General features: G+C 37.5%; 1 protein-coding gene across 1 annotated transcript in view; it reads left to right on the forward strand.

The window, feature by feature from the left end:
- Positions 1–26,385, forward strand: part of cdyl (chromodomain Y like) — a 142,575-nt gene that overhangs the window by 100,722 nt on the left and 15,468 nt on the right. Inside the window, exons 2-5 of the mRNA XM_088919616.1 lie at positions 2,125–2,797; positions 9,209–9,456; positions 13,321–13,493; positions 18,238–18,448. Of these exons, the coding sequence (XP_088775742.1) occupies positions 2,125–2,797; positions 9,209–9,456; positions 13,321–13,493; positions 18,238–18,448 (1,305 nt within the window). The remainder of the gene's footprint in view (positions 1–2,124; positions 2,798–9,208; positions 9,457–13,320; positions 13,494–18,237; positions 18,449–26,385) is intronic.

Genomic DNA, 26,385 nt, shown 5'->3' on the forward strand with positions numbered 1-26,385 from the left:
TCAAGCTGAGACTGTAAGTACTGTATATTTTCCAGTTATGTAATAAAGGGGGTAGTTATAATGTGCAGCAAGTTAGCGTCTACAGCACATAAATACAAAAGAAAGGTAGCCAGGCAACAAACTAGTAGCACACTTGTTCCCACGCACTTTACGTAGAAAGGCTTAATGATTAGCGTGTGATTAATAAATTCATCTTTAATTGCAAAACAAACAGCTAGCCATTTGAAATATGTTGATTGCTTTCCTAGGTGAGAAATATTTATTCTCTTAACTACCTGTCAGTTTCTGAGCAGGTGTGGTGGTATTGCTTGATGCCTGTTGGAAGTGCCTGAGAACTTGTCTGGATGTACTGTAGTGTGTTAAGAAGGAAATGTGTGTTTTGTTTGCAGTACTGGAAAATGTTTATGTGTTTGCATGGAAGCCTGAGGCACAAAGAGCTGTGGGATTGTGCCAATACAAACTAATTTGCCAATTAACAGTACACAGTGCGTGAAAGATGACTGCCCTGACATTAATGGCAGAGTGTTTAGTGTTGGTAGGCTCAACAGATCCCAGTGTCTTTTCAGATGTTGTTTATTTTTAACTGGGGGAGGATATAAAAAGATAGCTAAAGAATGCATGCTCAGCAAAGTTACCAGCTATTTACGCTTAGATAAGGAGGATGTTTTACAGACATTCCTTCATTTTAAAATAGTTTAATTCCAAACTTGCTGTAAAGGCTAAGAAAATTCCACTTAATGTATATAGCTAAAATCTCTATGGCAGCAACATTCCCTGAAAGATGATTCTGTCCTATAAAAAAGTATAGTGACCCTTTAAATTGTTTAATGCTTGTGCTGTAGATTGCTTGACTCTGCACTGGCAGTTCTACATTGCTATTCTGGAAATGCCCTCTAGATACTGTAGCAGGATGTGTAAATGGATGGGTAATGGCTTCTTGTCACAATCAATTTTTCCTTTACCGGTTTTCTTCCTCCTGTTGAATGAATAGGTTATTTCCCAGACCCTTTTAGCTTTGTACACAGACACAGCTGTAGCTTTAACTCTTTTCTGTGATGTCTCAGTAGTGATCATAGTAGTAGATTTTATTTAAAGCAGAGAATGACGTTACTCTGTGGAAATCCTGACATTTGTGACTAAATCACAGCTGCAAAATGAGAAGCCTTTCCATAGAGATAAAAACTGTTTTGGAATGCATTTACAAGGTTCTTTACCATTTTATGCCCTCCAGGTGCACTTTAAAGTGAAGTTCCATGTTTATATCTCCACAGGATACATTATTAAAGTATATACTATTTGGGTTATATACTTGTCAGCAATGCAATGCAATGTCGGCATTGATAACTGTCAAAAGATAGCCAGAATGTGTTCAGATTCCATTCCCATTCATAGATCAGAAAGTAGAGATGATTTGCTCCATGGTGTAATTGCCCATATAATTCAATTAATGTGTTGTGGGCACATCTTGACACTGTCTACTCACACATAAAATACTGAGCAAAGCACAACTAAGATAGAAATGAGCTTTCAAAAACCTACAGTAAATAGTCTTTTCCCTTGGATGCTGCATAGACAATTTTAGGAGGAATATGTCATTTTATCAAGATTACACTTCTCATTCATACCACTGTAACAAGATGTGTGCTTGAAAGCACATGTGCTACAATATGTTTTAATTTAAAAAGAAAAACAATGAATAACTGTACATGGAGAAGATCATAAGAGTCATTTGGGGAATGAGATGTTGTTTTCTAGAAGAGTTTTGAACAGCCGTGCTTAAGAGGAATTTGATACTGTTTATTAAAACCTGAGTCTGATTAACAATACAGTGAAAGAATAGTCTCAGCTGTTGTCAGTCCCAGCACCATTGGCATTACTTGGATTCTTTTATTCACTATCAATCAAAGGGATGAAAACCTTGGCTCTGTCACAATTTTTATTCCTTGTCCATTGAGAACAGGGTCATGAAATAATGAAAATGTTTGTCAGTACCGAACGCATTAGTGAGCACTGCCTGAATTTTTCCGCACAGTACAAAAATGTTTGCACAAGAAAGTCTTCACTGTGTGCAGTATTCATGAGAAGTTGATTCATTTTTCTGTTCCCCTTTCTTTAATTGAACAGGTAGAGAGAATCGTGGACAAGCGGAAAAACAAAAAAGGCAAAACCGAGTACCTTGTGCGCTGGAAAGGCTACAACTGCGAGGATGACACGTGGGAGCCAGAGACTCACCTTGTGAACTGCGTGGAGTACATCCACGAGTTCAACAGACTGCACAGTGAGCGACAGAAGGACAGCACTCTGCTGCGCTCCACCCGGAGCTCTCCCAACAACAACGCCAGGAAACAGATCTGCCGCCCCCCCCAGAGCTCACTCGCAAAGACTCCTCCCAAACTGACCAGCAAAGAGCTGGACGCCAAAAACGAACCTCAGCTGCTGCCTAGTCACCAAAAGTACCGGCGCACCACGGCCACTACGCATTCTGTGACCTCTGGCAGGAGAAGCATGGACCTGTCCAAAACTGGCATCAAAATCTTGGTTCCCAAAAGCCCTATGAAGAGCAGGACTGAGGCAGAGGATTTTCCCAGTGAAGGGGCCCACAGCCTAGACCAAACCGAGCAGGAGCAGGACTCCGTTCCCCCGGAAGTGGCCCTGGAGAAGCCGGTGGGCTCTCTTCTTGGGCCAGGGGCTGAGAGGGCTCGAATGGGGACCAGGCCGCGGAGCCAGACAATACTGCCTCAAGCACAGGGGCCAGTGACTGCTACTACTGCCTCGGGACTGACGCTCAACGGCAAAGGTATGGTGAACTTTGTTTTATTTTTGGCTGTAAATGTCCTTTTCCCCTCCATTTTTATAAATGCCAAAAGGACAGCACACCAAGTGTTGATTGGTAAGCGTTGTATGACATAGTTCAGTGCTTTATTAATATATCAGTTATTGCTTCTTTGCTCTAATTGAACTAAAATTGAAATTTTGTGCTGAATTGCTACAATAATAAATGTTGCAGCTTTAGAGTTTGTTAATTTATTATCAGGGGACATTTGGTGGAGTGGCAGGTTGTGTTAAGAGCCTTAACGCTCTTGGGTCCTGTGTTGGATACAGGGCCGGGGTGCCTTCTGTGTGGAGTTTGCATGTTCTCCCTGCATTACTGTGGGTGTGTGTTTTCTCCAGGTGCTCTGGTTTCCAGTGAAATTTGAATCTCTAAATCATTCTTGTGGGTATGTGTGGGTATGGTCATATTCACAGGAATAAGTGACTTTCTGGTAATGAATACCATTTACCATTTATTACCATTTTTACAGTTTCAGCACATAATTAATTAAAGATGCATGCCAGAGCCTGTTTTCGAGAAAAGTAATGTGTAAGTAGTAAAACGTTACACAGATGTAAATATATAGCCTATAGCCTGTTGTTTTTTATTAGCCCTTAAGACAGGTGTATGTTACATCATCTCCGTAAAACAAGTACTCTACACAGTCTTAGACAAAAGTGATAAATCAAGTATAAAAGTTTTTTTCCGTTTGCATATTTCTTGTGTTAAACTATGCAGAAAGTGTTTAACTATTCAGCTAATATATCCTGTTTGTGTACCTGCTCAGGTCGAGTGAATGTCTGTGAACATTTTTAAAACAATTTTAAAAGAGGGCAGCTCTTTTAAAATCTTTATTCAATATAGGGAAGCTCATTTATCAAAGCTCTACCTACAGCCCAATCCCTCCCCCTTTAACATTTGCAGTTCTGCTGAAAATCTTTTGCTTCTGATATGTATCATAACCTATTTTTTTTTGGTGAAACAGAATGCTTACTTTACCATCAAAGAAGAAAATAACAAAAAGCAATGGACTTATACTGGGTTTCTTTTTTTCTATTTTAAGAGTGTAGTTTAAGCAATACACATTGTCAGTGCAGGGGGCTTTCAAGGAAGGGTTAATTTATTTGTTTCATAATATTCCCAGATTGACATTTGTAGTTTTGATTCAGTAAGTGATGCTTTGTTTGACAAAACTCTGTCAGCTGAAAATTCTGATGATTAAGTGATTTGAAATTGTTATATAGGACACTTGCTTATGATAGGTCTTGGCCACTGTCTTCTTTGGAACGGAATCTTTCAACTTTCTTATAGGTACTATACCTTACGTACCCAGAATTGTTGGTTGTGATGACGGAGCTTTCAAATCTGACTGTCAGGTCTTGAGTTTCAAAAATGGATTGATAAATATACTCTAACATTTTCCGAAAGCTCAACATTATTTTTGCAATAAAATGTATGGAAGTAGTTCGTTCTCAAAATCTATTTATTAAGAGATTATTAAGACACATCCGTAGATTAAAGTGTTACAGATTCAACTTATTCATTAAGTGTGAATGATGTGTTCAAAATAGGGTGCACGTTTCAAAAGGGCAATATATATGAAATTGCTTAGTCATGCAAGTAGAGTTCAGGGAGAGGACACAGCATGAACACGCAACATGCAATTCAAAAAGTAATTACAAATTTTAAGATTGACCAAGACATACTTGGGTTACTTATTGACTTCTAGTGGGTAACATTTGAAGTAACCAAAGGACTTGGTCATAGTTTATAAGTGCACCTATATGTACTAGAATAGTACCTAAGGTTACATTTCTGATGAAAAGATAATGCTTTGACAATTTAATTCATTTATGAATCTGGAACTTCTTAAGTAGTAACAGTAGAAAGTTCTTTAAGAATGTAGGTTACCAGGACTTTTCCCCATTGGATTTATTTTGTGAGGCTGGAATGTTAAAATCTATACAGCATTATGATCCAACCTGACATTTTGAAAAAAATCATGCTCTGTCACAGAATCTCTAGACATGCTTTTGTCTGTTTTAAGATTCTCAAAGGTTTGTTTCAGACTTTCAAAGGTTTGTTAAGCATTCACACAGTGGCAGGTGCAAGAGTATGTATCGCTTGTCAAATTGTGCTACTTGTCTGTGGACTTTGATGAGTGTTAAAAGTTAATAGAAATGCAGTGCGTATTCACAATGCCTCCTTGTGATAGTACATATAGGTGCCGCTCCTGCCCGTTTCTATACACACGTTTGTCAAACAATTACTTCCACCTCCTTGACTTGCATAATCAGCTGTTCCAGCTAGGTTAGGGAGGGGTTGTTCCATTCTTAACAGTCTGTTAGCTGTATTTCCTTTAAATTGCTTTTGAGAGAAGTGGAGTACAGTAGGAAAGTAAGGCAACAAGATAAAACAGACTCAGATGAAAGGTGTTGGTCCCATGTGAATACTACATACCTTATACATTCTTCTCTTTGTCTAATAATATCTTACTGTACAATTTTGTCTTCCATCTCTTGTATGTATTATTGCTATAATATTATTTATTATACTATGTTTTGTAACAATACTGTATATACATTGGGAGGCATGAAAAGTTATATTGGTTCCAGTGCTCATTTTTAGTGTTTTTAATGTCTCTCGGTATTCATTCCTAGGCTTAGTTGTTACTGCTAAGTGCAAGGAGAGATTGACCTCTGGATACCCTTAGTGAGCAGCAGTTTCAAAATCATTGCAGTGGTTGGCTAATTTTATTCTTGTATGTCACTTTTCTACTGGACTGCCATGAAATATGTTAAAAGTTCTAAGTGTATCTCTAGATTTAATTTATTGCTGTTATAGAAACAATATTACTGACTCGGAGTTAGACCAGAAAAGAGAAATCAGATACATTCTAGGACTATAGGGAATATCCTAGACTGACTGACTGAAGGAACCGAACCATTTCAGTCTTGGATGGTGATGTTGACAAAGACCCCGGCGTCATGGCCAAATTTCCCATTGGCCCTTACCAATCATGGCCTCCTAATAATCCCCATCTATGAATTGGCTTCATTACTCTGCTCTCCTCCCCACTGATAGCTGGTGTGTGATGAGTGTACTGGTGCACTATGGCTGCTGTCGCATCATCCAGGTGGATGCTGCACATTGGTGGTGGTGGAGGGGAGTCCCCATTACCTGTAGAGCGCTTTGAGTGGAGTGTCCAGAAAAGCGCTATATAAGTATAAGCGATTATAATTATTATAATTAAAGAGACCGCATAGAAGTTGATAAAATCCTTAAAGGCATTGACAAAGTCAATCCAGTGGATTTCTTCACAATAAACAGTGACACATGAACCAGGGAATACAAGGGGAAACTGTGTGGAACTACATTTACATCTGAAAACAGGAAAACATGATTATCCAAAGGGCTGTGGGAGTGTGGAACAAGCTGCTCAGCCATGTTGTTGAAGCAGATTATTGAACCTGGATTATTCCAAGAAACAATGAGTTTCCTGAAACAGGCAGCTACTATCTGCTAAATGGACTAGATAGCCTCATCTAATTTTTAACCATTCTTATCTTCTTACGGTTAAACTTTGGGTCTGACTTGGAAAGGTATGATGCACCTTGACACTGTTGTGTCATTGACAAAGCTTGTTTTTCAGTCATCTTGTTACTATACTGTAGGTTTTCTGGAGTGACCTCCAACACCTAGTTTCCACTGCTTGCCCAGTTGTTTTTAACCTCTACTCTGTGGCCCTGCCAATTGGACCTACCTCCTCAAGAGCAATGTGCTGTAATAGCAAGCAAACCGGGGGTAACAACAGGGTTGATCAACTTTGGAGTGGTGAATTAGTCACAAAATAGGGATGATTCATTCTCCATCCTTTTGCTTTCAGGTTGAGACATTGAAAATATGTTGTTACAATATTTTCTAGTGACAAACAGCTGTTTGTTTTAATGTCAATTTAAAAAAAAAAAATTAACAGTTTGTGACTGAATGGCTGAAATATAAAACACCTCTTTTAGTGACAAAATTGGAAAAAAACAGTATTTTGCACAGATTATGCTAAAAAAATCTGTGGTTCCTTTGCAGAGCTTTTAATAGTTTTTTTCTGTCTATAAACCCGCACACAAGCCATCAAATTCATGATTGGTGACTTTAAAATTGTGATTTGTAAATACAACAAATACATTGTGATTTTAAATCATTTTAGATTTCATCCACACTCTTCTCTTGACAAAAAGTGTCAGTAATACTGTATTTGAATTAAATGCAGTGAGTGTCAAACCCAGTATTATTATTAATATACCTTACTTCAGTGTCATTCTAAGAATCAATTATGTCAGTTATAATTAAGTTAATTAATGTTTGGTATGGGAATTTAATGACACTTTTTAGCAATGATGTCCAGAAAGGGTACATTTTTATAGCTCTTCACCCTAAAAAAAATCCCAAATGCTTCACATTCAGGAGGGAAGCCCCATCACCACTTGGGTGACATGTAGTGGTCATGAGGCTCTGGCAGTCTCAATATAAAATCTTTGGATTTTTATAGCACTTTTAATAAAGCGGGTATCCTCTTACCCACCAGTGAAGTTCAGCACTCCCATGGGTGACATATGGCAGCCATTATGCGTCAGCAGTCCCCCTACACAGCTTATCAGGTAGAGAGTAAGAAATTTGCTTCACAAATTGAAATAATCTTTAGGGAGGCCAGATTATATAAAACCAGAGTTTAATTTATCCAGGTTGCCACCCTACTACTTCAAAATGTGCAGAATAATTCTTTAAACCTGCATTAGCTTGGTTTAACATGCTATAAGAGTGCTATTTACTGGCTCACCAATACCACTTACTGCAGCAAACGTGCTCTTCTTAGATAAAACTCAGACCAAACAGCTCATATGTGAGAAAGACCAATTTGTTTCTGTAGTCACCAGGACTATTTAAGACAGGGTGTGTTATATTAAATATTTTTTCAGTAGAAAGTCCTGTATATGGCTCCTCGGCATGAGGGGAATCAGCAGTCCGCAATTTAAAACCAGAGCTGATAAAGCATAATAGTGCATAAAGATGGAACTGTTTGAAGTAAGAAAGAAACAGATTGTTCACTGTTTTGTAGGTCGGCAGAAGGATTTTAAAGCCAATCCTTTGCAACACCGAGAACAGGAATAATAATGGTTGGATCTGGTAAAGATTCTAGTATCTGGGTTTTGATACTACCATGGTCTCATGAATGTAGAGAAAACAAAAACCTTAAACAGTTTCTCAGTATGTAATTGCAATAGAATATGTTGTAAAATGGCATTGGAAACAGGAATTACACTCCTGTAATTTTTCCAACAAGTCTCAAAAGATCAATTGAATATGAGAAGAACGCAGATACTTTTCACTTGGGTAGCTCTAGTCTCCCAGCCATCAAATACCAAGCTAAAGGCAGCATCATTTCACAGTTTTATGTGTTGACCCTAGTCAACTCTGTCTTGTCACTATTGAGCTGCACAAATAAAGCTGCATTTAGGTTTTAATATCTGATCAAGCTGCCTGTAACTGTTGTAACAAGGAGATTTGTGTCTGCCTTAGTCTTAACAATATGTGAGTCACATACTGCATCAGCAAACCTCGTAGGAGTCAGTGATTTTAATCTCCGGAGTGTGATGCTACTTTTGGCACTGGAGGGAGGTGACGAACAATCACATTTGCTTAGAAAGGCTAGATGATCCAAGATTGCCAGGAACATCAATATTGGAAGTGTGTCACCACTGATGAGAAGATCTAATGTGGGGTCCTGGCTGGGAGTGGGGTGATTAAATATGGCTTAAAATCTACATTGAAATCCCCTAAAAGTAAAAGTCTCTGTTGTATTTTGGGTTGAATAATGGCAAATCTGAAATGACATTAGTTATGGGAGGCTGATGCACCAAGATTGAAGTAGAAGTCACAGCTGTCAAGACTTCAAGAGCCAGATGTTCAAATGAATCCAAGACAGGTGTAGGCTCGGTTGTCTCAGGTGATTGGAGAATTATTGAGCAAGAGCTTACTTCACCATTTGAATTAAGGGGGGAGATTTGGGGAGGTCTGAGTGTGCCAAGCCAAGAAACTAGGGTAACCTCCCTTACAAACAGGCCCATACAGTTATACAGTCTCCGGCGATCTCTCTCTGACATCGTACAGAAGAGCCTCCAGCGGTGTCTCTCAGGTCACCATCCTGTAACATTGGTTTGGCGATTCTGATGCATAAGGAAGTGTGCCACCTACCTACAGCTCAAGCGGATTTTCCCTACAGTCTTTAATTAAGTTGATTCTAACTTTTTTTCTCTAAGAAACATGTTCTTCTTTCTTTTTTGAGCGTTTTTTCATGGCTCGTAAGTTGACGTCACACACATCTGGGTTTGTCGCCTGCAGGTACCACTACGTTCATGGAAGCCCTGGCAGCCAACGGTACAACAAGCATACAGAGCTCAGCCACAGGAGTCACAGCAGGGAAGAGGAGGTTTGAAGACAGGCAGGCTTTCGACAAGAGGCTGCGCTTTAGCGTGAGACAAACTGAAAGTGCCTACCGGTACAGAGACATTGTTGTCAAGAAGCAAGACGGCTTCACTCACATATTACTCTCCACAAAGTCTTCAGAAAACAACTCCTTAAATCCAGATGTAAGTAAAGTCTTCAAGAAAGATTTTTTTTTACCCAAAACAATTAAAACATGTAATGTTGCCAAGTCAGTTAAAAGCGCTCCAGTAGCATGAAACAACCACGGCGTGCTCTTTCCTTAAACAAATCTTAAATTAAATTCCTTGGAGAACAGGCCTTATGCACTGACCTGAACATCAGTCACTTTCATTACTTTCTTGAGAGCACAAAAACAAATGAAGTCAGATTAGCCGAAGACCTCAAATAGCATAATTAGAGGCAATAAAAAAGAAATGTACGCCAAATCAGTAGGTTTACCCTTGTGGAAGAATTTGCAAAAGTTCAGCTCAGAGTTGCCCTTTGTACTGCCATGGTCCTCGTTCCCCGAAGTCTAATGTACTTCAGGAATGACCAATTTCAAGTTCTTCACATATTAAAAAAACACATTTCCACATGTGTGTAACTTTCTAAAAGGAAGATATTCTTTGTAGTGGATTGATCCTGGAGGTTTGTTAATGGCTAGCCACATCTGATAATCCATCCTTACATTTTCTAACCCCTTCATCTAATTCAGGGTTGTAGGGGAGCCAGAGCCTGTCCCAGCAAGCAACGGGCACAAGGCAGGGTACATACACAGACTCAGACAGGCACTTACTCACACCTTGGTCCAATTTTACCGGAAGCCAATTCATCTACCAATATCTTCTTTTGGACTGTGGGAGGAAATCGGAGCACCCAGAGGAAACCCACATAAACACAGGGGGGGGGGCATACAAACTCCATGCAGATAGTACCCCAGGAACCCAGCGCTGTCAGGCAGCAATACTAACCACTGCGCCACTGAGCCACCCAACAGCTGATAATGTATAATAACAAATCTGTTGCTCACAAAGTTACCTTGCATTAAGGTCCTATCCAATTAAATCAGTAGAAAATGTACCAACACATGTTGTATTTTATGGGTTAAAAACCCCATACCCCATAAATATATACATATGCAGTTTCCTCTAATATGATTAGACATATTTGTAATAATGTGTGTATTTCCATGTGCGGAATTACAAGTCTGAAGAAAATATTAGAAACACAACAAATTCTGTTCAGTTGTGACCTTTTTACAAGGCATTATCTACAAAATACAGGAACGTTTGCCAACAAGTACAACAGATGTTTATTACAGTTGCTAATTGCTAATAGCTCCCTTCCTCGTAAGTGACCTCTACATTTCTAATCCCACAAGACCAGCTTGGCACTATCACTAGTACAAAGTATGTCCAAATGATATGGCTTGAAGGAATATGGCATTGCAGTGCTTAAATAGGCACATAGTTATATTTTTGTATAACATAAAGAAATTCCTCCTTTTTTCTATTGAATTTCTTTCACCACAGATACATCAGCACGTACACTTCACTGGAAATGTGTGTTTGGAAATTTATAGAGATCTCGTGGGTTTGTTAGTTCATTTGAATATTTTAGCAAACGTGCATTCTTAAAAAATGGTCAGTACCATAATCAGTGTAATCACTGCTGTATCAGATTAACTCACGAATACAAAAATATGTTCTAAAAACAATCCAACCAGCCTGCTTCAAATAAAACCATTTTTCAAGAGAACTGCAAAAACAGCAGGCTGCACAAATTTGACCTTAAATGACCAACACTGCGATGGAGTGGCTTAAAAATCAAGATTATTGGAAAACCACCGTTTGTACATAGTTCCTACTAAAGCGAGCCGTAAGGAGTCAAGAACAATTAGGTTTTACAGCTAACCTCACAAAATCCATGGTCAAGCTATAATAACAGGAAACTTTTAATTAAATACAAACAAATCTAATGTGGGTCATGGAGAAATAGTTGGTTTGAGAAGAGTCAGGGAGTCAGGTCCTCTAATTGGTTTTGACTGACCAATCTAGGCTATTAAAAGTACTGTACAGTGAAATGAAAATACATTAAGTAGGAGGGCTTTTAGTATCATAATTTACATCTTAAAGCTGCAGCAAGAACGTGGTCTATCTTGTTCACAAATCTGCTGATTAAAAATCAAGCCAGTCATTGTCGACTTGAATCACTGTAATTAAAATTGTTTGGAGGAGTTAAACAACTGACTGAACTAGTATTTAGTCTGAAACCTTAAAATGACAGTCAAGCCATCTTGGCGTGAATGATCTGAAGAATAATTTCAGTTCAGTGCAGTTTATTTGTCATAGGCACAAGTGCAATGGAATGCTTAAGTAATCAGCACAGTCTCTGTTGGTGATTATACAGTAATAACCTTTTGTTAGTGAGTTGTAATTCTTACTCCTGTTGGAATTCTTTGTCCCGTTTTAACCAAATTGGTAACTATTAAATCGACGTTTTGAGTTTTTAAACTAAAAACCTGGTTAACTGTTTGAAATCACCCCAGAAATATTTTAGGACCTTACCAAAACAAGGACTTATTTACGACAGCTTATTTACTGATAAACAACAGGATGTGTATTGTTTCTTTATGAAGCTGTTTTAAATTATTTAAAACTTTTTTGGGATCTTCACAGTGCCATGCTGCATAATTAATTGCAGCACAAGTCCGATATGTCACTGATTGTAGTCTGGGTTTTTTGACCACTGCAGGCTATAAATTTGAGGTCATTTCTGTGAATCTTGTTGGGTTAAAGGACATTAGTATTATTTGATAAATGCTTTCAGGATCTATTACAGAATTAATTTATAAATTTCTTACAGAGTATGAGAAATCATGGGCATGCATTGACATAAGTAATTGTTTGTGTATATGCATTGCATGAGTTATCATGTACTGTGTGTAATCTGACAATTATATATTAGTATTACCATATTGTGAAATAAATACAACAGCAGTGATTAATACAACATAGATTTTTCCACCTTACAGTGTTATTAATATTATTTGTATATGTAGAATACTGTGTGCTTCTGGTTCTAACCTGGAACTGATGTGGTGTTCAAAGTCTCCTGTAAATGTGGTTTAAAATTAGTAATAGGAGACACGAACATAACGTTCATACGTTACTTGACACATCTTGCAATCACCAACAAAATACATTAAATAAATTCTCCTTTTTGTTGAACACATGCTTTCATTATTTATGCAAGGGATTTACTAGTGTTAGCGTGTACCATGCTCAGAATCAATAAAAAGACTGACAGACATAAATATATGTTTGCGTTAAAGAGGTACTGTATGGGAAAGAAGATGCACCTGTTAGAAAAATTAACTAGCCACAAGTGTTGAGCAATTGCAAGTATACGGGCATTTTGGAGCACCGGTGTGTGTACTCCTAGCTGTGGCAAATAAAGAAAGATATTTGTCATTGTCACTTATTATTAGTGACAGATTCTTACTGATTCGTCCACAACTAGCAACATCATGCTAATCACTTTCTTCAGATGGGTTGAAAGAAGTGCACAGAATTCCTGCCAAAATAGCCTTTGCAATGTGCAACAAAATTATTTGGATATTTTGTTCTATTCGATTTTGTAGCCCTTGTTTTCACTACAGCTTGGACAAATAACTCCCTTCAGTTTAATGACTGAAGGCAAGGAAATGCCTACTGGTTTGCTGTGTATTTTCTAATAGGCTAGTGTTGCCTGTGGTAACCTAATTTTTCCAGTTTTTGGAAGACATGCCAAAGCGTTGCTGAAGAAGACAAGACTCTTTCAGACTCCTAACTTTCTGCCCCTAGATTTTTATGGCTTTTTTTGGTGAAATTTCGTATTACTAATTTGTCACTTTCTATGCCTGCTGTTTTCAAACTGATATGAAAAATGGGTGTTAATAAGCAGGGCATCGGTAGTAGTTTCATTTACAACTACTGCTAAGGTAATGAATGTCTCATTGGCTGCCTTTGCTTTTTTTTGCCTTACAGGTAATGAAGGAGCTCCAGAGTGCACTCACTACAGCAGCCGCGGATGATAGTAAATTAGTTCTGCTGAGTGCTGTGGGAAGCGTTTTTTGTTTTGGCCTTGATTTTATTTATTTTATACGACGACTGACTGATGACAGGAAGAGAGAAAGCACTAAAATGGCAGAGACTATCAGGTAAAGCTCCAAGGATTTCTGATTTTTTTCTTCTTTGTTTTTATTGCTAGGAACAATAACATGAATGGTTTCCCCATGGTTCTCTTCCATACATCTTTTTTTATACTACAAATGTGAATAGATGAAAATACCACCAAGAGGACAATTAAAGTGCTAAATAACAGAACTAGAAACCAGCAGGTGCCCTCTAACTGACCGCAACCTACAGTACTAGCAGTGCTTGGGGACTGAACAGTCACCTCGAGGTGTGTCAGTGGCGTGTTCTGGTTCCAAAGAAGTGGTCACATGATCATAGAACAATCCCTTTTGTTACGCAATTTGCTTTAATCTTAAATACCATTGTTTATCTCATAATATTTTAGAAGGGTGTGCCTCAGGGCGCCCCTAATTTTTGCCTTAAAAATGTACCTGAGGAGTAAAGTAAGGCATCAGAAATGTTCAATTCTAAATCTCATTGGCAACTTGTTTCAGTGTAAAATTGGTCAAAGGTACAGATTCAAATTCCCTCTTGAGTACACTGCATGCAAGGTGAGGCACCCCGGATGGTACTTCTGCCTCTCAGAGTTTCATCATTTTCTGGAAAGCTTTTCTGTCTTGTGCTCTCTGCATCATCCGGGAGATTTATAAATCCCGGTCTCTGTACACTTCAGTGCTGGAGCTTCCTCGTGCTTGCCTTTCAGCAATCCTTGTTCCAAGATGTTCTCACTTCAAATCCCATCTTTCTGGGCTTTTTATGCGAGTCTCTTGAGTTTTGCAGAGTACATGTGCTGCACTGTGGACGAGGTACCACGTTTTTTCCTGGAATCTGATTTAGTAAGTGCTTGGATAACACCCTAAGACTTCTTGTGGTGCAGGTTTTTTGGAATTTGACATATCGTTATGGGAACTGTAACTCAAGTGACAATTGTGAACAGCTGAAAATTAAATGGACAAGAAGACACCTTTGAAATTATAGGTTAAAGAGTCTAATTCAATTGTTTTACCTAACGTAAAGAAGGACAGGAAGGAGTGAATGCAAAATCTGTAAAGGACTGATACCAACATTTTAACGATATTTGCCTTGAATATCTCCAAGATCTCCAAGAGTAAATAAGTCTTGGCTTAGAAAGGACTTCCTGCAATGGCTTAAAAATCAATCAAGATGTATGTAAGGAGAAAGAAAGCACTTAGTAAAATGATATAAAAAACAGGATCCACTTAAAGAAGATTAATGTAATGAGTTGCAAGCATGGGTGAATTTAGATACTTTTTTCAGTATTGCAACAGTAAAAGATGAAGTTAAACGTTTCTAAAACAGTAGTGGAAAACATAGAAAAGGGGTGAAAGGGGAATGGGTTATTTACTAAATTTATTTTTTACTCAGATGTTTACCAGTGACGAAATCAACAACATTCCACAGTATGAGGAAAGTCAAAGTTCTGTATTAAATGTTGTTAGTATATCGACGGATCAGAAGCATTACAGGGACTCAAAGCACTTAATATCAGCAGATCTCTTTGGACAAATGTATTTTAGAAAGTAACAAAACATAGTGAAATATTAACCAGAAGACACAACTGGGAACAACATGGAAGTGTATTTAAAAGTGATAAGAAGACATATCAATACATGAAGTGTGGTGGGAGAGTGGAACAAGCAAAAGCAAACATGTTATAAGCTCTAATACCCTGGATTCTGACAAGAAACAGCTGGAGGAGAACCTCACAACCATTAGCGATTAACAACCAGCTGCCAGATAGACCAAATGGCCTCCTAAACCATTATTATCCCAAGAACATACATGATGTACAAATAGGGAAAATAAAGTCTAGCATTTTCCAAAAGCACACTAAATAAAGCCTATTACCATATCATGCTCCAGATACTCAGTATGTTGGCTAATTGATGATTACAGATGGCAGTACATGTTATATTTGTCAATTGTTTCTGTATACTTAATTAAACAGCAGGAGACAATGTTTTAACACAAGTGTGTTGTTTTGAGCATTTTTACCAGTCTGTTTTAAAAATCTGGAGTCAAAAGGAAGTTTACAGTTTAATTGATGATGTGACATTTTCAGGCATCACTGTGGCACGGTGGTTAGCTCTTGTCTTCTAGATTCGATTCTGGCCTGAGCCTTTTTTATGGCTAGGTTAATTGGACCTTTTGATGGGCTAGGGTATACTGTAGTCCTACCTTGTGTCATGTGCTAATGAGTTAAGCTTCTGACACTTACCAGGAGTAACTTGTTCTCTGACAGTAGATGCAGGTAGATGTTGACTTTACTCCTTCCTTTTATTCATTCTGTTCTGTTAACAAAATAAATCAGGTAGAGCTCATAGTTGTTTGTTATTCCGTGAGGTTCAGGATTTGGTAGAAAAGTTGACAAAAGACCATTTAGTAAAAAGGACATTTGAAGCAGGAATGATTCACTCACAGTTGTCAATATAGATACAAGGTGTCAGACCTGTGTTAGACCAACTTCAGAATAAAAACGTATTAATGCGTTAGCTCAAGGGGTTCTACTATGGCATGTTTACTACCTTTAGTAGCTGCAATAGTATTTATATTGTTACAAAAAGTGGATACAGGAAATAATCCCTGCCTCCTTTTGTTACAGAAGGGCATGTGATAAAATTACAAAGATCAAATATGGCATCAGGTCCTGACACACTTTCTAAGCAAGCAAATTCTACAACGTTGAATAAATCTGCCCCCTACAGTCAACTTTACAGGGTACTAGTTAATGAAATCAATTAATAAATGCACCTGATAAAAAAATAAATTAGGAACACTTCAATATGAACAATTTATTTTCCACTTGAATTATGCTGGAATTGATCTTGGTAGTAGACAATATTATACATCCATTGTCAAAGTGACGTATGTCATTGTAAAATTTAGCAATTAACATAAGATGAAGTTCGCCTTCTTCTCAAAGCCCACGCTATTCAGCTTTAATTGCGGACACAGGAAATGCAGCAAGCAACAAATCAGAGAAGCATGTGGTATAAATGTCTATTTTTGGCCCTTATTCTGACCACATCAGCAGGTGTCTCTAGCATGAACCATGTGAAATCTAAACTGTCTCACAGAAGCTCTTCTCCAAACCAAAATAAAAGTACACAACTGAAGAAAATATATTTTGCTGCCTCTTTATAACGAATACTGTCATGTTTTCTGTGGAGCACATTTTAAACAATATAGAAGAAAACTATGAAATTTGATTGTCTTGAATAGTTATCTTATACTCCCTTTTTAATTTACTGTAAGATTAATGGATAGTTATTTACCATAGTTGTTTCATAGCTGTAGCCAAACCTTCTGGGCATACTGTTGTACACAGTGTCTTGTAAAATAATTCAGACCCTCCTGCAATGTCCCCTTCTGTAAGTTGCTAAATAATGCATGAACATTTTTAATTTAAACAGTGAGCAAAGTTGGTTGAGACATATCCACAAAGTAAGTCAGAATTTGTTTCTGGGACATTCACTTTCTCATTCTTAAGCCACTCCAGGGTAGCTTTGCTTTCATGCTTTGAATTACTGTTCTGCTGAAAGGTGAATTTTTGTCCCAGTCTTAGGTCTGTACTAGGTTTTCCTTTCAGATTTGCTTCTATGTTCCCCTCAGTCTTGACCAGCTTCCCAGTCCCTGCTGATGAAAATTAGAACTATAATGTTATAATAATATGAGACCTAACCTAACTCTGCATTTAGACCAAAATTTTGCCTTGACTGACCACAAAAACCTTTTGCCAGTATTTGCAGTATGAATTAGGTGCCATGTTAAAAAACATGTGTGATTTGAGTTTTTTTCCAGTTCCTTTTGTCGAGCCTGCTTCTTCAAAGTGTCAAGACTGCACGTTTTAAAGCAACAAAATGTAAAAACTGTTCAAGGGTCTGAATACTTTCATAAGGAGCCATGTCCAGTATAATAGATTACATTGCTTAAAAGGTACGGTACAGTGAGAATTAAGAATAAAAGGACTAAGCACAGGTTTTAAGTGTTAAATATTTTCTATGGAAGAGGATTAGAATGCTTGAATTGTAACCCTACTCAACTCACCTTAACCCTCCGGAAACCATGTTACATGACTTAAGGTTTTACTAAAGAATGTGCTTGAAGTGTCACAGAACCATATACCCTGTGGTTGGTGGTATAACGTTTAACTTGAATAGTGACAGATTTTGTGTCCTTATTAATTTGTTGGCTGTTGACTTGTGTAATGAAGATCAAGGTTTTTTTTTATTCTTAATTCCTTTTGGTCATATGATTTGTGTCTTTCATTAAAATATATAGTAGGAATAAGGCTGGCTTTATCCATTCTATAACGCTTTGGTGTTATGCCCATTGGCTTTATGGAAATACAGGCAACAAAGATATTAAATCATGACGGTACGTCTGGAAATGAATGAGCAATTTTTTAAGGAATTCTTTCCTGGCAACTCGCATTAACGGTCTGAAATGTCTGTCTCTAGATTACATCCTCTGAACAAATTTTCTATTTGCAATAACTTTACTTTAATGGATCAAAGCTGTACTTTTCAGTGGTTAAATTGATGGGTGTACTGTGTGTCTGCCTTTGTGCAGCAATATTATCTTTTAATCAGTTGACAGAACCGGCAGTTTAATTCACAAGGTGTTTGTTTCTAACCATCTGACAAATCTTTCATATCTTTGATCTATAAGAAGTATTAGAATCTCGCATCTCGTTTAGAAGCTGCAAGCCTATGCTCAAATTGAAATATCTGTTTTTTTTTCCAGGGCCTTTGTGAACACTTTCATCCAGTTTAAGAAACCCATCATAGTGGCTGTGAATGGTCCTGCTGTTGGCTTGGGAGCATCTATCCTCCCTCTGTGTGATGTGATCTGGGCCAATGAAAAGGCTTGGTTCCAGACACCTTACACTACGTTTGGACAGACTCCAGATGCATGCTCATCTCTCACATTTCCCAGAATAATGGGAGTGGCTTCTGTAAGTACACATGACCTTCAATTCATTTGTTCTGCTATCTACTCTACTAATCATATTCTTCTACTATCTTCAGTGTAAGTCAGACCTGTTTGAAGACTTTCAAGTCCAAATGCAATGAGGAAGTGTAACGGTTCAATATTTCACGTTCTGGTTCACATTTCTTGCTTGATAAGTTGCTTAAATTAGCTGAACAGTATTTCAAGTCCTTCCTATTTATAAATAACAAGATCTATACACTTTAACGGATGGTATGTAGGTAACTTCCCACATGACTCATTCTGAGCTGTTAAAGTAAGAGACCTGTTGAGCTTGTTATCGTAGCAATTAGCTTTTAACTTGCTTGGTCAGCTGTTTTACAAAATCCAAACATTTTTCTGCCCATAAGGCTGTGACAGCCCAACTTATATTTATGTCAGAAGATGGATGCTTTATTTCATATAACTTAAAAATGCAAAAATTATTTACATTATTGAAACCACTATTTTAACATAAAGTCTCACAAAATCAGATTAGGCTTATTAAAAAGATGCTGAGGACAGTCATGCTTTTCACATTGTTACAGTTGCAAGATTGATACTCTGTATGACCAAAGCTCCACTGTGGAAAGCGTTAACACGCTAATAAAGAAATACACTTTTTATGTGTGCATTGTTAAGGAACAAGTATTTTTAATATCTTTTAATCTGAAGTGCTATTGTACTTCACATTAAAATTAGGTGCAGAAACATCCCCTAAAATGCAGCATGATGGCACAGTAGTTAGCATTGCTGCTTCACAGCGCTGGGGCTCTGGGTTCAATTCCTGAGGGTGCTATCTGTACGGAGTTTGTGCATTCTCCCCGTGTTCCTAGTAGTTTCCTCTGGGTGCTCCAATTTCCTGCCACAGTCAACATACATACTGGTAGGTTAATTGGCTTCTGTGAAAATGGACCCTGCTGTCAGTGGTTGTGTTTGTGTCTGTGTCTGTCTGCCCCATCTGACACTGGCATTCTGTCCAGGGTGTATCTGGCTTTGTTGAGATACAGGACCCTGTATTGGATAAATCAGATAGAAAATGGTTAGATTACACTAAAATTTTTAATCTAACTTGTCATTCCATTAATAATTATCCCCAGCCAGGACATATACATATACAGGACATATATTAATAGTTGTACAGTTTTCTTTGCATTTTGTCAGCTTACATTTAATTTGTTGCTTAAATAAATTATTCAAAGAAAAAAACAGTTGACCCACGTTAAAGTTTTCACCTCCCTATCTGCACTGACACCATGAGGACAGCCAGCAGCTAAGACTTGACAAAGACGCAGGAAAGGATGCACCACAAATTGTTGTAACAAAGTTAGGCCTGTAAACATAAGAGTTCTCAATAGCATAAGTATATGAAAGAAACAGTGACATTTAAATTATGAAAGTGATCAAACATTTTATCTTAGTTTCTTCTAGCTCCTGCAGTTTGAGTTTGCTTATAGATTGTATTCCTGTCATTTTACATCTACATTATTATCTTGTTGTTGATATTTCACACAACATCACACATCAAATCCTGGTTGATTTTTTTTAATTAAGTAGTAAAAAGTTAAAATGTTGTATGTTATTTGTCATGTGGGGCAAGTTTTATCTACTATTAGTACTTGGCGAGAACTGGTGGAAGGAAACATATATCTTAAATATGATAATAATGGGTTGTGTTTTCATTTTCACCACACTATACGGTATGTCATACCACTGTCTGGGTCAGGCCACCCTTCCAAACTGACAAGCTGGGCATGTAGGAAGCTGCTTAAGGATGCCACTGTGAAAAAGCGACACTGAAAAATATACAAGCTTCTGTGTCTTTATAAGGGGGTAGTGTTCATACATCCATAATACCCCTGTCTCTACACAAATCTGTCCTGTACATGTGTCAAGAAACAAGCCATTGCCGAAAAAAGTGTTTGCAGCAAAACATGTCAGTAATACAGACACGTGGTAGAATGTTTTGTGATCTGACAAGCCAGAAATCTTTGGTTTACGAACAACAAAGCATTATCACTGATTGAGTGAATAATTCTGCAACCAGTAAATTTCAATTTGTTTATTTTCTCCCAGGTTTTTGTGACATTTAACTTAATTTATTTAATGTTCAGTATGATCATTACAGTTTTGCAAAAAAAAAAACTTAATTTGAAAAAAATGCATCCACAATTATTTTCAAAATGTGAAGGTTTTTGGTAGGGGCCAAAAACATTTGCAAGGCATTGTATAATTCTTCATGTACAGTACTGAACGTTGCGGTTGTCTTACATTTTTACAGTACATTATAGTAAGGCAGAGGAAAGTTAAAAAAAACAACAACTGAGTACCCAAAATCAAATAACAAGAGTTAATGTATGCCTAAATACAGTGCTGTGATAAAAATCCACCCCAAAGCCATATCAGCATTTAAAGCAGTTTGCTCTTATGATTTCCTGGAGGAAGTCCTCCTTTTTATGATGTGTGCTCTGAGGAATTCATGTAGCCCGAGGAAGATTTTTTTTTATATTTTCCAGTGAAATTAGCATAGACATATGCATCTGTCCACGCTATTCTTCTTGGTTTATTTGTTTTCTTTATTCTCCATTATTTACAATAGGGAATTCTGGGGTTTCTGGCTCACTGCCGCTTGTGCTGGTCATTCAGAATTACCTGTGAATTCTGCCTTTTCATCAGTGCTTCTGGCATCGTTTCAAAAATTATGTATTTTATATTCTGGCAGCGTTTCTCACTGATTTGTAGATAAAAAACCTTGACCTTCTCCTAAGTAATAAAAAGAAAGAGTAACATTTACAGAGTTCTTTCACACTTTCACTTGAATTTGTCTCTGATTTCCATGTTTTGGACACTTTCTTACCCATGTCCCCATTCTTATTTTCTTTTTCTTGTTTTTCTTACCCACTTCTCTCCTGCCCCCCTCTTTCACGTGCACACATAGCCAAAACGTGTTTTTTTTTCTTTTTCCTACATTGAATTTCTGGAATTAACCTCTATTTGTACATATTTATCAAAAGCTTAGGATGACATTTTTCTTGGTGGCTTCAAAGGAATTAAAGTGATATTCTTTTAAACTGAAAACCCAAACAGTTATGAGGTTAGTGAACATCCTTGATCCTCCTGCTTCTTGCTGCCTTCAGTGTGTGAAATAACACACCTACAGGTCACATCACATCATGGACAACAAAAATTGTTGTATAGCAGAATTTGAGCCATGCCCTTTCCAGCCTATACTATAAAGAAGAGTGTATCAATAAAATCAAATAGTGTTATGCATTTTAATTCCGGATTGTGTGACCATGACCACAGGATCCCAGTTCAGTTGTATTTTGATGGCACAGTCTTGGTCCTCAAAAGATTAAAACTTAACTATTATGTGTAAATAGTATTAATGTACTCTTTGCTATTGGATCACTGTTTAGATGTTTAACCTTTTACATCACTCTTAACAGGTTTTTAAAGTTCAAGTCCGAGCCCGTGGTTAATGTGGGAATTATCAGATGCTGATGCTCAGTGTAAACGGGAGTTGTATAAGGGGCCAAGAAAGTAGTGGAGCACTTATCTATGACGAGCGCATCGCACTTAACATCCATATAATACACTTTCTAGCCACCACAGTCAATAACATTCCCATAAGAAAATGTAAAAATGAATTGGTCATTTCACGTACCACAATCATATACTATTAGGCTGACTATATTAATTAAATTTTTCCTCTCTGATGGACCCGTCAGGTTCATTGGGTTGTAGAATCTGGCTCTATGATCTCCTGCTAATCTCTACTGTTCTTTTGACTCATTGCAATGAGTACAGTATGTTACAGAAGTCACGCCACCTACTCAAATCCTAGAAAAAGCAGAATTCTGTCACGGCAGAAGACCCAGTATCCATTGGTGCAGCTGTGTTTGCTGCTGTCTAGGTAGGAATTGGAGTGTGTTTTCCCAAAATCCGCAAGCAAGAGGCACAGAGCAGAGTCGAACATGTCCCATATTCAGTATCCAAACTGACAATAATAGATCATCTCAGGTAGTGGATGAAATTAAAAAATTTTTGGTTAGAAAACCAAGCAGTTAGGTATAAGCAGGCGTCTAACAATATCAAAGCACATTTCTTGCTCAAATCAGTAGTCTCAGCTAGCTCTAACCAGATTTTAGGAACTGCCTTCTCAAATAATGTTTCTCCTCATTTCTGAGGAAATGTCGATGAATATTTAAATGCAAAATCCATCCCATATCAATCACATGCAGTTCCTGACTGGGAACTGAATCAGCACTGGTAATGTGCACAGTGTCTAAGCAGCACAGCAAAGCACTTACACGTTTTTAAAGTATTTACACCTAGTGAGCTAAAAATGACTTATTGAGGGAATGTAATTGAGGAGTCAATGAGATAAAAAGTGACTGTCTTGAAAATTCTTTTTAAATTGTGATTGTAAATGTGTAAATATGCACATTTTTCACATCTCGAGAAGGTCTCAGAGCATGGAGAGCCTCACGCTGAGTGGTGCCAGAAATTATTTCAGCACAAGTCTCATTCATTTTAAAGTCCTTTAATTTTCTCCTCTCAAAACATTTCTAATATTAGACTAACCTTTTTTCTGACTAATTCAATTCATTCTTTGTAATACGGCTGTCAACATCTTTTAATGTGTCTGAAGATGCATCTTCCCATTGCAGCTCAAGCCTGTCCAAAGTAAAAATACAGTTGTGTGCAAACATTTGGGCACCCCTGGTTAAATTGCATGTTTCACAGAATCTCTAAGTGAAAGAAGTTAAGAAATCAAGTTAACTTAAAGATGACATTTTCTGCACAATTTAATGCATAACTACTATTTGTTTGCTGAATTTAACAGATTGAAAAATAAATCGGTGAATGTGGCATGTGCACAAGTTTCCAGTTGTGGACTGCCAGGCTGTATGCAGTATGTATGTGTGGACTACTTTTTCTTGTTTTCTTGGACCTGACCTGATTTCTTCAGGGATCTCGCCCAAAAAAAACATGGAATAGAAACATATGAAAAGATTTTCCTTTATTTTCTAATCTACAGATTATTATTTCTTCGTCAGAATGAGTTGACTGTTTCATAGTTTTGAACTATATATAAACAGATCAGTCCTAAATGTTACAAGTGCTTTGAGAGATCTGCTTTATAATTAGTCAAGATTCTGCTCAACTTTTGGATTAGTTTTCAGCTTTTGATCGGTTTAGTCAAGTGTGTGGGGGGTGGGGGTGGGGGTGGGGGGTTGGAGTTGCTACCATATCGGTGTTTTTTTTCACTGGGCATTGCTATAACAGTCATAAACAGTCCTATTGATAAAGTTGAACACTGTCAGGCATTAATTTCATTTCTCCATAATTTGTAAGATATGAATTTGAAATCTAATATTCTATAATGTCACTTAATCTGTAGTTAGGAGAGAAACCTTCAAGATTATATGAATTATAAGTTAAATTTAATGACAAGATGAGGAAATAATAGCACTCTTTACAGCTACTGTAGAGTATATAAACAGTATTTAAATGTCTTGAGTAGCAATGCTGTCCCCAAAAGACGTTGAGCAAGATGTGATAGTAAAATTTTATCAATGTCCTAGCTTGGGATGAGTTTCAGAGTGGGAGTAACAGAATACACAGATCTTTATGACTCAAAATGAGAGTGAAACTATTAGATAGGGCCACTAAGTAGCTTAATCAGTACATAGTTCAAGCAGGTAGCTACGTCGGCATGCGTAGGCTGAAAAGGAACAAGTAAAGGTTTATTTCATGCTGAAAAGAGAAGAAAAGAAACACAACGTTTCATCTGTGGAACCGAAGAAGGCTGCAATGTTGTGTTTCTTTTCTTCTCTTTTCAGCATGAAATAAACCTTTACTTGTTCCTCAGTCAGTACATATCCAGGTGCAGGTTAAGCTCTGAATGGGTTCAGGTCTGGTTCATGTCACTAGCTGACTGTGACCAGGATTCTTCCAGTGTCAGTGAAAGTTGGCTGAGTGCCTACAAGGATAGATTGGGGTTAGTAAAGCAGGGGTGATTGTGCTGTCAGTGACATAGCGACTCCTGCAACCTCCTGGGCACCTGCATGCACGTGCTGTTGTTGGTGAGGGAAATGAGTCTTCTCCTATTGGCTCTGAATCTCCGGTACTGCTCTTTGTTTCCTGTAATGTGGAAAATGACCAGTTGCTCAAAGTTGGGCAGGTCAGAGGTAGAAAGGATTTGCTTTTACTGAGAAATGTAATTACCATTATTGCTCTTTAAATCACAATTTATAGATTTTACAGACTGTTTGCCATTCCAACCTTACTGGCTGGGATTAATTCCTTCATTGCACAGCGCATAATGGCCACCACTCTACACATCCTTCTGAATGGAAAAAACTGTTTATTTAATTGAATATTCAATTATTTCAGTTTTTGCACACCTATTGACTTAGTTCCCTAGACAACTCACATATAATTACATGAATGTATATGTTTTTAAATTTATTGATTGAAATTGCCATTGCTTTTCAGTAAAAATTCATGCTCTCCTGACATTAATAAATTGAGGGAATTGGAATTGATTTTAATAAGGGAAAGGAGAGTAAAAGTCATGTTTTCAGTCATGCACTAATCTGTCTACATTTGGTCTGTCTTGTTTGTGCCAATGACACTTCATTAATTATGGCCATATCCATTAATGACACATACTCCGTAACGCCACATTTCACAGCCAGGCAAGTGTCTCATTCTGAAGTATTGTGGTGCCAGAACACATCCCCATGCATCCTCTGACTCAGTGCTGAAAGTACTGCACCAGGTCTTCCAGGCTACTCAATTGTTTTATACAGTAAGTAGGCTCGAATCCAGCGGTTTAACATGTATATTCCAGGAGGGGCTTTGGTGGTTATTTTTAAGTGTTCACCCATTCAAGCCTTCTCCCCTTCAAAACAAAATTGGCAAGAAGTAAAGCTCTTAGAAAATGTAGTACAAGTCAGCCATAGGTAAAAATGAAAATTTATGTTTTAAGAAAGACACCAGGAAACAGTCAGTGCTTTGTGAAAAAATCTTATACTGTCGGTCCTTATTACTTCAGGAGAGAAGAGTGAATAATTTTCTGTTATTGTAACCTTATTTAGTCACATTTATTAACATCCTATTGTATATTAACAGTTTTTTGGACCACTACCCTCAGGTTAATCTAAAGGAATTTACAAGGAATGCATGAGTTGCTCTACTTTTCCTGAGTTCATCGATGCTTCTCATTATTAAACTAGCAATAGAGTTTACATTATATGCTAGAAAAGACAGTATTCAAAATATTCTAAATGTGCAACTCCATCTACTGGATAAATTCAAAGTCACATTTAGTCAGAATTAACAGTAGTATTAAAGTATATCTTTATTGTGTAGCAAGTGCCATTGAACTTTAACGGTAAAAGTGTAGTGCAGTATGTTAGTAATTGAGCCTTAAAAAGGACTAAGTTGTTCTTTTGCAGAAAGAAAACTGTACACATGACAGAATGGAGAAAAAACAATAGTGTTTATTTGTTCTGATAAAGGTGATTAAAAACAAATCTTTGATTTCCATCGCATTCTTTGTCTGCACAAAGGCTGATTTTTCCATCCATGAATCCATGAATTGCTCTCAAATAGGAAAGCAAAAATAATTCAGGTGGGTAGCTGCGTCAGCATGCGTAGGCTGCAAAGGAACAAGTAATAGGTTTATTCCATGCTGAAAAAAGAAGAAAGAAAACACAACGTTTCGGCCGTGGAGCCTTCTTCAGGTGTGAGGAAGAAGGCTCACACCTGAAGAAGGCTCCATGGCCGAAACGTTGTGTTTTCTTTTTTCTTTTTTTCAGCATGGAATAAGCAAAAATAATTACCTTAGTGCATTATTTTAAGTACATACTGTACATGTCTGCTTTGATATTTGCCACCGTTTCTATGAAC

The sequence above is a fragment of the Atractosteus spatula genome, chromosome 6, assembly GCF_055471065.1.
Source record: "Atractosteus spatula isolate fAtrSpa1 chromosome 6, fAtrSpa1.hap1, whole genome shotgun sequence".
In the NCBI taxonomy this organism is placed as follows: Eukaryota; Metazoa; Chordata; class Actinopteri; order Semionotiformes; family Lepisosteidae; genus Atractosteus; species Atractosteus spatula.